The sequence below is a fragment of the Meleagris gallopavo genome, chromosome 10 (assembly GCF_905368555.1).
Source record: "Meleagris gallopavo chromosome 10, MGAL_WU_HG_1.1, whole genome shotgun sequence".
NCBI classification, from domain to species: Eukaryota; Metazoa; Chordata; class Aves; order Galliformes; family Phasianidae; genus Meleagris; species Meleagris gallopavo.
In genome coordinates, this window is record NC_139413.1 from 28,536,514 (window position 1) to 28,548,517 (window position 12,004).

A 12,004-nucleotide genomic window follows, 5' to 3' on the forward strand; every position below is an offset into this window, starting at 1 on the left:
TAATGCCTTTAGTCGTGTGTTTTGGTATTTCAAACTATTTGCACGTGCAGTGGTGACCGCCAGAGCTCCCAGTAATGAAATCCCGCGTTGGCGTCGCGGGGGTCTTTGTGTGCAGAGCGGCAGGGAGAGCCCCACGGGAGGAGCCCTGCTGCTGCCTGCCCAACCGAGGCATCCCTCCTCGCAGCAGGTGTGGGCGCTGCCGAGGGCCGCCGCTCCCGTAATGATTGGAGAGCGTTGGAAGAGGCCGGATACGTCTTTGCAGTAAAACAAAACGAGGAAAAATATCAACCAAAAAAAAAAGAAAAAGAAAAAATAATCGTAATAATTTTAGTTTTCAGATTGCTGCAGAGGCATCTTAAAGCTCTCTCTTAGCGTTGAAAAGCATTACTGGAAATACGCTGCCACTGCTTTTAACGTGGAATATGATCACTACTCCTCTTAGCAATAGGAGCTTTTGCCCATTTATCTTCTATCCGAAACGTAACACAATTAGGACAGTGCATGATTTCTTATAATGATGTTGACTATTTAATGGCCTACTTTATGAATCTGGGTTTACTTCGTAGCCTACAGTGATTGTGAAAGGCTGCTGTGCTCTGATGCATAGGTTTGTAGCAAAATGTGTCTGCCTACGTATTTCATGCTAGATATCCACGAGTTTGGTGTGGATATGTTTATTACCCCTCCCAATTGCTCAGATGTGACACATACTAAAATACCACTAAGGGTTAAGTGGGTAACCTTTCTGAACTGGCTCAAAGGCTGAAGCTCTTTCCTTCCTTCAGCTAGGTTCCATGTGCTGCATGAAACAGGTTGGAGAACACCTACCCCAGGCGCAGTACAGCAGCCAGGTAGAGAAGGTTCTGGTAGCAATAAACTCTTCCCAGATGCTTTAGAAGCATCTTTACTAGTAGCTTACAGTGGGTAGGTGCTTAAGAAATGCTCTGATTGGCGGAAAGCTGACATTGGTGATGTCGCACAGTTATGCCCCGCTCCCAGCGATGCTGCAGAGGCAGAGCCGGCCTCCAGCTGTCTGCAGCACCCAGCAGCTCGGGGCAGGCTGCCCACAGGGATGCATGCCTGCAGGCTCATCCCATGAAGGAGTTCCCCCATTATGCCAGACGTGTTTTCTGGCCCAGCTGGGGTGGTGCAGACATACCAAAATTTGGCCGTATTTTCAAAGTAAAGGACTTGTGCCACGTTATATACCGCAGTTCTCAGAATATAGATAAGAACATATTTCATCTGCTGTCAGCGTTGAAGTCTTTTATGGTATCCATTTTATGTACAACTAGCAATGTATTTGCTTCCGTGTGACTCAGTGCATGCATCAAAAAGCTATTTACTTCTTGGTACTGTTTGTTTGCTTAAACTAAAACTTTGTGAAATTAACCATATATGTGTGATACTTAATTGAAGGAGCATGTGTGTTCATATCCTGTCACGTGGTTGTTTCCTCTACTCAGACCGCTGCTTACAAACACAACACAGTTAGCCTTGGCATGCTGCACTCTGGAGGGTTTTCAGCAATGCATGCCGGCAGAAGCATGACTTTAAACTTGCAGACTAAATCTAAATTTGAAAACCAAATGCTTCAAGAGCTACCTCTACCGAAAGTAAGTATGGGATAGCCAGCATATACCAGCATTACCAAATAAATTAATAATAATCCTTGCTTTCTCTTGGTTTAGCTTTTGCCTACTGTTCATGCTTATATTGTACACAATCCAAAAAGCAAAGATGATGGTAACGGTGTTTTCCTACTAGATGATCTTGCTTTTTGGATGAAGGAGCTCACATGGCTGTCATTACTGCTTTCTGCTCTTGTGTTAGAAGATGCGATCATTATGTTTTCTAAACGATGTGTGCATAGAAATGAAGAACGTGCTTTGTTTTGCGACTGTTTAATCTTAAAAAATTAATGTAAAGATGTTTGACATGCAATTGAATAGGCTCCAAGAGACAGGATTTGTAACATTTGAACATTAACGGGCAGTCTGTAATAGCTGATACGTGCCATGATAAGTGGCTAGCACACCTAACATAACGTTCAACTGTTTTGAGTAACGCCCTTAAGAAATAGCATTTTTCGTATTTTTGCTGAGTATTTTGCAACTGTTAATGATATATTGCTGATAAGTGCATACATTCACAGCTCTCCACATGCAGATGTTGGGTGAGGAGAACAATGAGGGCCACTGCTGACCCATCTCTGGGTGCCAGGGAGATGCTGAGCCCTGCTGCAGGCCACGTGTGGGGCCAGAAGGGGCGAGCATCGCTGCGTGCCTCACCTCGTTACAGCAGTAGCTGCTGGTGCAAATGAGCTGCATCTCTGCGAGTAATTAAATGGCAGCAGAGCGCAGAGCCAGGCACTGGGACGCCATCATCTGCCCTGTTAATTGCTGACCTGCCGCGGGCACGTGGCTGCAGCCAGCTGGTGCAGCGCCAGGGAGGGCTGGGCTGCTGGGGTAGGGCTTACATCCAACCCCTGTGCCAGAGAACCGAGGGCAGCAGCGTGGCCAAGCTGTGCTGGCCAAAGGGCTCCTCGCTAACGCCAGCACACAGCCAGGTTCTCAAGCAAAGCTGCAGTAGCCTAACAGCACGCACAGCACGCGCGGATGGCCGTCAGGTTCCCCTGCTGTGACTCTGCATACCACCACCACCATTCAGCTGTCCCAGGTTTGGGTGAATCCCAGTGTTGGCGTGTGCCTCCTCGTTGTCCAGCTCAGGTCTCGGCTGTGGCTGTGTGTGCTGGGACATGGACAGCTGTCTGGTGTTGCTCGTGCTTTTTTCTTCTGTCCAAGAGTTTGTCTGTCTGTTTGGGTGTGTGGTACCTCTTGTCAGCAGTCCTTCACAGACACCCATCCATCCGACAGCAGCTGCGGTCAGGGGGAGAGGTTTTGTACACAAAGCTCAGAATAATATCGCTTCCACAGTTTTGAGGTGTAGATGAATATGGAAATGAAAACCTGGACATCAGAGGAACACATCAGGGTGATGTGTTTGGGGCGTGTGAATTATTCTGCTTTATATCCCACTGGCATTTCATTGCTACATATCCATGTGACATGTGATGCTGAAAGGCACGAGGGGTGTGTTCTCTCGCTGTACAATTTGGGAACGGGGTAAGACTGTTGTTGGACAGAGAATAATTAATGTTTATTATTGTTTGATTTTGTTCTTTCATGCATTGTAAAGCATTTTGCGCTTCTCAGTGAATCCAGGCCATGGCAGCTCCATCCTCTCTTCTTCTCCTCCCTCTGTGCTGTGGCCGGATTCAGGAGAGTAACGAGTGGGGTCTGCTTGTCCAGTGGAAGATCAGGAAACCGTGTTTAGCAATTATGTATTCTGATGAGGTTAATTACTGAGCCCTCTCCGTGTATGAACTGCTGACCCCAGTTCTCCCCGACATAGTGGATAAGTGGTTTTTGCTGGTTTACAGTCCAACCAAGCTCTGTGAATGAATAACGTGCCAAGGAGGGGGATTCGTTTTGCTGCAGAAAATGGAAAGAGGAACTTTTATCACAGAATCTTTCTCTTCAAAAAGCACCCTCTGATTTTTTTTCCTCGCTGAGTGTGAACTCAGCCCCGCACATCAGTTGGGCGCTTACGAGGGAGGCTGCGGTGATGCCTTGAATGGTCAGTGTCTGCACCACTGTGCTTCTCATAGCTGTGCTTTGGGCTGCAGCAGGCGCAGAAGTGTGCAGCAGCCCTGCCGGGCATCAGCATATGGACGTGTGCTGCTCAGCAGGCGAAGCTGCAGCAGTGAGCTCCTGCCCGGCAGCACTGCGTCCATGGGGCCCTTTCTGCTCCGTAGCTCCCTGCTGCTCCTCAGAGCCTGGCGTTTTGCACAGAGCACTTTTGTTGCAGAAGCACGGAGGTGGGGAGGCAGAAGAGGGGCTGATCCCCATAGCAGGACCTGCATTCTGCCTGCAGGAATGGGGGAACTCCCGGCTCTCGGTTTCGTGTGAGGAAATCACAGCTTTCCTGATTCTTCTGGAAGACTTCTTGAATGATGAGAGAATGGTGACAGTTTCCTTGGATTTGAAATAATTAAGGATGAATTTCCTTTACTCACCTCTGAGGAGTGCAGTTTTTAAAAGTTTAACTTTATTTATTCTTAAAGGATTGCTAAGCCTGCACTGTAGAGGAAAAGTTCCTAATTGACCACTGATCAGCTCTGATATTTCAGAGCTGCAGTCCCATGTGTTCTTCAGTCATCTGAAGAAGTGTTTTGCAATTGTTTCAAACCTAAATGGAAAAAAGAATTGGTTGGGGGATGGAGAGAAACCAGTGCACTGACCGAAGCTGAAGGAGGAGCTTCCCGCAGGAGGGCAGTGCCGGAGGGCTCTGGGGGTCTGGCACGGAGCGATGTATCCATGTCAGTGTGATTTCAGCTGTGGTAGAGAAACACAGCAGGAGGAGAAAAGCTGGAGGAGGCAGGAAGGTGCAGGAAGATGCAGAAAGGTGCAGGTGCCTGAAGGGCACCAAGAACTGTGCGATGAGGAAGTGAGCCGAGTCGTGTCTGAAAGGAGAGAAAAGCAGAGAAAAAGTACCCCCAAAAGTGCCAGACTTATTTAGGAAAATGATGCGTGCGTGATGTCCATTTGTATTCAGGAAAGCATTTACCTTGTGGTTAATGTTGTGCTTACTGTGCCTGGCTGCCTTGGAACAGAGCCAGGAGAGCTGTGTGCTGAGCGTCCCACGGCGCAGTGCCACTGCAGGGAATGAGCAAAGAGAAGGGGGCCGTCTGGCCTTGCTCAGCACTCAGTGAGATGGTTTTGGTGGCCAGTAGGAAAGCTTTCATTCAAACAATTAACGCCCATTTAAATACGTGACTTTGCCAAAATTTGTTGTTCTGAAAACAAGGATCGAGGGTAAATGAGTTTGCTCTTTTCTCTCATCATTCATCATGCTCGTTATTTCTCCTGTGTGTTTAAGATCTGTAACCTGCAGAGTCCCGCTGGCAGATGATTGTGCGTTAACGAAATGCTGTAGATATTTAAGAGATTTCCATTTTAGCGGTAGTGTTGATTACTGAAATAAGGTTGGAGCAGAGTTGTTGCTGGTGACTAAAGGCTGCCCTACCGTTTGTGAACAGACCCCGTCGCAGCAGAGCAGCGTCCTGGACAACGGGCAGGACGAGGGGCCGGGGAGCGGCCAGTGGAACCCCTACCCGCTGGGGCGGCGGGATGTGCCCCCCGACACCGTCAGCAAGAAGGTGAGCAGCGCGGCCGGGGAGGAGGGGGGCCTGGGAGATGCTTGTTTCTATGGAGTTGTGGAGTTGCTCGTGTTGGAAGGGTCTTTTAAAGGTCCTCTGGATTGGTCGCAGTGTTTTAAGCAGCAGTCTCTAGGAACGAAGGGCTTTGTTTTGATGCTGCTACCCACCGTTGTATTTATTCCAGTGCTGCAGCGTATCTCAGTGTGAGAACTGGGCGCTGTGTGTCCTTAGATGTATCCCTGCACACGGCGGGCAGCCACCAGCCCCTCCTGTCCTCAAAATCCTTCACTCGAATTCCCAATTTCAATCACATCCATCGGTTCACGAGCAAAAGGAAATGTGCTGAGGTGGGGAGCAGCTCATGGGCTGCCACTGCCGGGACACCCCGAGCACCTCCAGCTTCACAAGGGGAGCTGTGCCTGTAGCAGCGATAGTGGCACCAATTGCTGTCGGTGTGGAGATGGGCCCTGCTCCTGGATGAAGTCTTACGAGTTATAATGTGCCTATTGAAAACTTCAGCAGTGTAATTAACTGTCAGCACTGATGAGATAAATATTCCCCGACTGGCTTCACATCTGTTTCTCTGCAGCAACCCTTTCAAGAAGGTAGAGACAAGGCAGTTTGCCCTTATGAGGAGTTCTGCTTTGTATCCTAAGTTATCCTTTATCCTTATCTTCACAAGCATTTTGGGATAAAACCTGCACTTTCCCTACCATTGTGATTGGATACCAGTTTATGTCTCGCATCATCAGTGTTAGCGTAGTAAGAAACTGCAGATCCTGGTTCATTCTGCATACTGGAGTGTCTCAGTGCTCCAAAGCAGTAAGCACAAATATTGCATAACTGTACTGAAATCTGCTGCACTCCAGGGAGCAACCCTTTGTTGCACCCACTGCTTTAGTTACGGTGCAAGCATCGGGCACTGAGCTAACAGTAATTACCATTTGGGGTGATGCTGAATGGAGTACAGAACAGCAGTGAGATCAGGGGAGGCGGTGGGCATGATGGAGACCATTTTGTAAGAACAAATAATCACCATTTCTGAGAACAGGGTTTGTTTTCAGCTTACCCACCTCCAGCAGGAGCCGCAGCGTGAGTGCACAAGGAGTGGTGATATCATCTCTTCAAACAAAGTCTATTAACAGGAATGAGAAATGAATTCTGAAAACTGTTTACCCGTCCTCAGGAGGTGCTTTGCAGTGTGTTGTTATGACTATGCTCATCTCATTTCCAATGTAAGTCGCCTGCAGGGCCTTGGCTTCCAAAAATCTTCTGTAGAAAGGAAGTACACCATAAGGAACAATGACACGATGTAATACAAATTGTAGTACCTGTAGTTGTTTACCCGTAGCACAGTACCTGTAGGCACGGTGAGAGCAGCAGCCTGGGGCAGAGCTGCCCTTGGGAAATGGCTGGGAGAAAGCTGGGATGTGCTGTTCTGAGAGGAGGTGCCATCCACAGACTGTGCTCAGGATGGAGGAGAATGTCTGTGGCCATCACAGCGCGTGCTCCTAAACCTGCTGCACCCAGAGGGCTGCAGTTTGTGTCGTGATGGTACCTCTGTTCATTATGGGGTGGGAATACTACACTGTGAGACTGTATGGGACGTGAGGGTTAACTTCTGACTTCTTCACTGCTCACGCTACAGATTAAACACCAGCTTTGTTTTAATCTAAGTATCATCATTTAAGTGATCAGCTCATAATCTGTGGGAGATTTATTGTATGGATAAGTTTTATGGATAAGTTATTGTATATACAAGATACTGTATGGATAAGTTTTAAGGTTACTAAACTTTAAATCAAGTAACCCACTGCCTTGTTAGAGAACTGCGGTGCTTACGCTTTTATGTCATGTCAGCTTCATTCTGAATTACCTGCTTTTCTGTGAGAAGGAAGGGGTAGAGGTGTGGGAGAGGAGCACCCAAAGGCAGCCTGGAGTCACTGCTGATGGAAATGAGTGGCTGAAGAGTGAAAATGAAGATGGAAGATGAACGGCCGCTGAGTCCAGCAGCCTGGGGGCAGGTTGGCTGCTGCAGCGGCTGTGGGTGGAGGTGGAACACAGAAAAGCTGAGGCTACGTGAACTCGTGGAAAGCCCTGCATGGGCTGTGTGAGGCTCAGCAGCTGTGCAAGGGGTGTTTGAGGAACTGGAGCAAGGCAGCTGCCTGGAGATGTACTAACATGGCTGCACTAACATGGCTGCGTCTCCATTTCCTCTTTCTGACTTAGGGGTGTATCTGTTAGCCAGAACTGGGAAACTGGAGGGTCCTTCTGTTTTATTTCCAGTGTCTGCTGCTCAGTGTGGAGCTCTTCTAGGCTGATGTGAAGATCTGACGATTTTCAGTGAAGAAGCACAGTGTTGTTTGTATCTGAAATAGGTGTCTTCCTTTGAGGTGGATGCCTCAGGTTGCGCCTGATGTGGATGCTGTGGTGGATGAGCTGCATCATGCCTGAGTCAAACAGTGGGATTTATGAGATTCCTCTCTTTTTGGATACTTCAGCAATGAGTGCCAAGCACATGAAGCACAGGACCTGCATAGCTCAGGGTGACGTGGGCACATGGCTTGATGTGCTGGGAGCTGATGAATTGCTCCAAGTCTGTCCTGGGCAAATCCCTTCTGATCTTGGAGGAACTGCAGATCTTCCCGACCCATAAAGCAGGATAATCAGTGCAGGCTGACTTCCTCAGGCTCTTCCAGGAGCAAGTTGGTCAGTGCCCAACACTGTCATGTCCACGTGCTCTTTAAGAAGAGTTTGGCACTAAAGAGCAGGGTACAACAGTAGCAGAGTTCTGTGCCATCTCTCACTGAGACTACCCATCTCAGGGACTGAGACACAGACCTGGCAGACGTGTTCTGGCTGTGCTAGCTGGTCCTTCTGTTCAGATGCAGTCAGTAGAACACCAAGGCAGAGCAGTTTTGCTTGCAGTCATTGTGCATCTTGCTGCATTCAGTACCTTGAGTCGCTCCAACAGCATCTAAATTAATGATGTATTCAGCAGGCAATTCTTGAAAATTCATCCTGGTGCATTTTAGTAGTGGCAGTAAGCAGTTAGTTCCAGTGCCTTGGTTGCCATCACTTGCAAGGTCAGATGAATGGCTGACAGGTACAAAACATTCTGATCTTTGGCTGTGTTAATGTTGATCATCTCTGAAATAGCATCTCCCCATTGCTGACTCTCAGCAGAGTCAGAAGGGGTCAGTACTAATGAAGATCAGAGCTTCACAACAGGAAGGGATTGTGCCACTGTTGTTTTTGCTTTGTCCACAGAAGCTGGCAGATACTGAGATGTACAGTTCTAATGCTCCTTCGTGTTCATGGTCTTCAGATATGATGCTCAAATGCTTGTCCTTGGTGGGTGGCCGTAATCCGAAAACAATGCAGTGGAGTGGTGGAGGATGCTTCTCAATGTCTTTGAGTATGCTGTGATGAATAATCCACTCCAGTTTACTGTATTTTTTAATATATTCTGAGCTGAAGCATGTATTCGTGCATCATTACAGAGGAAAACAACTTTCTGTTTATGAAACGTACTGCATCTGGCTAATTTCCCTTACACCTCTCTGGGTCGCTAAACGAGCGTATCCTCGCTGCTTTTAATCACAACTGTTCCTAACCGTGGTCAGAAGACAAACCTCTGATGGGATTTAAGAGGTTTGCTCGTACTTGACTCTGCAAGTTGTAATAATTGCTTCTTTTCAGCTTCCTGACTTTCTGGCCTAACGGGCTGCATTACCCACAGGCAGGTAGCCACATCCAGACCTTGATGGGTTCGCAAAGCCTGCAGCACCGCAGCCGTGAGCAGCAGTATGAGGGGAACATGAACAAGGTGACCATCCAGCAGTACCAGCCCCCGCTGCCCATCCAGATCCCCTCCTCGCAGAGCTCCCGAGCGCCGCAGACGGGGCGATGCCTCATCCAGACCAAGGGGCAGAGGAGTACGGACGCCTACCAGGAGCAGGTGGGAGCGTGTCTGCAGAAAGTAACGCTGTGAAAGATATTCCTTTATCCCCCTCTTGCACACAGCGGTATGAAGGAGCCGGGGGCAGCACTGCCATGTGCCAGGCAGAGCGGGGAGGTGGGCTGTGCCGCCCAGCACCAGGGAATGGCACTGATTTTCTTGGCTTGACCAGGGAATGCTGGCACCGAGGTTCCTGACCAGAGCTGACAGCAGTGGTCGTGCTGAATTTGTCAGCAGTTCCTCCCAGTTCGCAGCATCCTGGCTCAGTGCTGACAGTGCAGTGTTCGGCAGATCCTGCACCCTCGCCTGGTGGGTGCTGTCAGCTTCCCTGGGTGGTCCTGACCCCGATCTATTTGGCCTCACCGATGTCAGTGGCTGTTGGAGGCACCTGACTCGAGGAACGAGGCTCAGATTCAACACCAAAACTTTCTGCTGTGTGAAGTGCTGGCAGTCCATGCCAGCAGCTGCCTGGTTTAAGACCCTGGGCAGAGCATGGAGATTCAGAAGCCATTCCTTGTGCCTTGACGAGTGGTCATTAGGCTGCACAGATGTCATTTTTATGTTACACTGAATTAGCCAATGCCATTGAAATCCATCCTGACTGACAGATAAGATTCAGCACTATTTCTTGGAAGAGGGCCCTTGTAAAACCTTTGGTGCTCAGAGCTACTGGAACTGATACTGGCAAGATTCTGAAGATCTCTACTTCCCATTGCTTGCAGCTGTGTTTGTCACCTGCACAGCACCCAGGGATGTGACAGCTGGAGCAATGGAAGTCACAACATGGACTGTAGGGGCAGATTCTGTTCTTACTGACATAATTACCCGAGGTTCCAGTGAGAGGGAAAGACTGGGCTGACACAAACTGCCTTTTCACAAGTGTCTTTTATTTTTCTCCTTGAAAATAAAAATTTAAATGTATGCAAAAATAGGCAGAGCTCTGTGAGTACTGTAGTATTGTAGTATCACTGTAGCATGTTGAAACCATGAAAATCTTTCATTTTAAAACAACATTTGAATGGCTTTTACTGTGTTGTGCAATAGAGCTTTTGAGAGGGTGAACTCATCTTGTTGATGTGAGCTCAGCTGTACGAGAAGATGCCATTGTTTGGTCAGGCTTTGGTGCTGGCAGTGACTTACCTTGCTGTATCTTTTTGACCTAGTTTTGTGTGAGGATAGAGAAGAATCCTGGCCTTGGTTTTAGTATCAGTGGTGGAATAAGTGGACAAGGCAATCCATTCAAACCTTCCGATAAGGTAAGTCGTGCATTTCTCACTAAATGGGCTTTATTTTAGAGTGCCTGTAGTGGAGACACAGATACAATGAACGACATCTTTATGAACTTCTGTTACAATAAATGGAAGTTTTCCCACACGTGGCCTTGTTCTGCTATGAGAGAAATGTTTGCTTTTTGTTTGGTTGGTTGGTTAATGAAGAGAGACTTAAAACAGAAGTCACGTGGGTGTCTGGTTTATAGTTCACACAGATAAATTGTCTGACGGTGTTGCAGAGCATCATCTCTCTCACTTTCTCCTTTTGAGAATCAGTATAGGCCCCAATTAATTTGTCACTTAGCATCATTAGAGCAACTGCTGAGGCAGGAGTAAGCATCACCAGGTAACTGAAATAGCAGTCTGTAGCAGGGGCATAAAATAAAGCAGTCCTGGTCCACAAACTGGTCTGGAGATGAGCCATAGCTTAGGAACACCATGGCAAGCAGTCTCCTGGTTTGTACTGCTAATTAAAGGCTTGGCCATTGTGGTGCACGATGGCCAAGGACAGCCAGTATTAGTTCATGTTGGGTGTCCATTGGTATTGCCATTTGGAACGTTGTGTCCTCTTTTTCAGTTTGATGTATGAGGTTAGAATTAAGCTGTGTCTGTCACTTGTCTGAAATCCTAGTATAGAAATAGAATATTACTAATGACAACAATTCAAAACTGTGTGTAAAGGAGTGCTAGAATATAAATTGAAGGAACAATTTAAACTGTTGGGGCTTTTTCAATTGCTTCCCAATGTTGTCCTCAGCAACTGCCTGCTGTCTGCAGACCTCTGAGCCGCACACACGTGGCACTGCTCTGCCCCTGAGATGGGAGCAGCAGTGATGGCAGGGAGCAGTGCTGTGAGCAGTGCTGTGCCCTGCCACGACACACTGATGGTGCTGGGATGAGAGGGAAGCAGTGCAGAGCAGTCGTTCTGAACGGCAGATGTTCCAGACTTCAGTGGCACGTGGGGGAGCTGTAAGCACGATAGGTTCCATCCCTCTGCTCTGCGGGAGCTCAGGTTTCTGGAAGGGCAGCAGAAACACTGGACAGAACCCTGCTCCAGAAGGCTGAGAAGTCCCCTGAGGGGACACAGGATTTACATGATGGTAATGAGCAGGGAATGTCCCTGTGTCTCAGAGCAGTGTGTCTGGTGAATGCAGCCTGTGCTCAGCTCCGGGCCACTGTGAGGTGCTCCCTGCAATGCTGTGTGAGGGCAGCAGGGAGGTGAGGCTGTGGGTGCAGAGGTCCAGGACCTCATGAGCTGTGTGGAAATACTGCACTCATCACTCAGGAGCTCCATCCCTAACTTCGGAGCTTATTAACATGTTTTACAGAAATTCTAAACACAAATCTAAAAATATTCCTCATTATTTAATAATTTATCCCCTTTCAAAGTCATTCACTCTGCAGACAATGGATTCAGAGAGGATTCTGGAGACCACTGCTCTGCTTTAATTAACTAACTCCTGCTAATCCTGTTACTCCTGTTTCCAGAAACTCTTCCAATTGCACGTTACTTGTGAAGTGGAATCTTGCTTCAGATGGCCCTGAGTTACG

At 48.1% G+C, this 12,004-nt stretch overlaps 1 protein-coding gene across 11 annotated transcripts in view; it reads left to right on the top strand.

Annotated features, from left to right (window-relative positions):
• Positions 1-12,004, top strand: part of LRRC7 (leucine rich repeat containing 7) — a 187,749-nt gene that overhangs the window by 173,419 nt on the left and 2,326 nt on the right. For 7 of the 11 annotated variants that reach the window (XM_085232159.1, XM_085232160.1, XM_085232158.1 and 4 more), the window contains 4 exons: positions 1,467-1,616; positions 5,102-5,221; positions 8,964-9,182; positions 10,346-10,438. In XM_085232159.1, coding sequence (XP_085088285.1) covers positions 1,467-1,616; positions 5,102-5,221; positions 8,964-9,182; positions 10,346-10,438 — 582 coding nt within the window. Of the gene's footprint in view, positions 1-1,466; positions 1,617-5,101; positions 5,222-8,963; positions 9,183-10,345; positions 10,439-12,004 lie in introns of those variants that run through there. The other 4 variants (XM_085232165.1, XM_085232167.1, XR_014885330.1 and 1 more) reach the window with 3 other exon arrangements.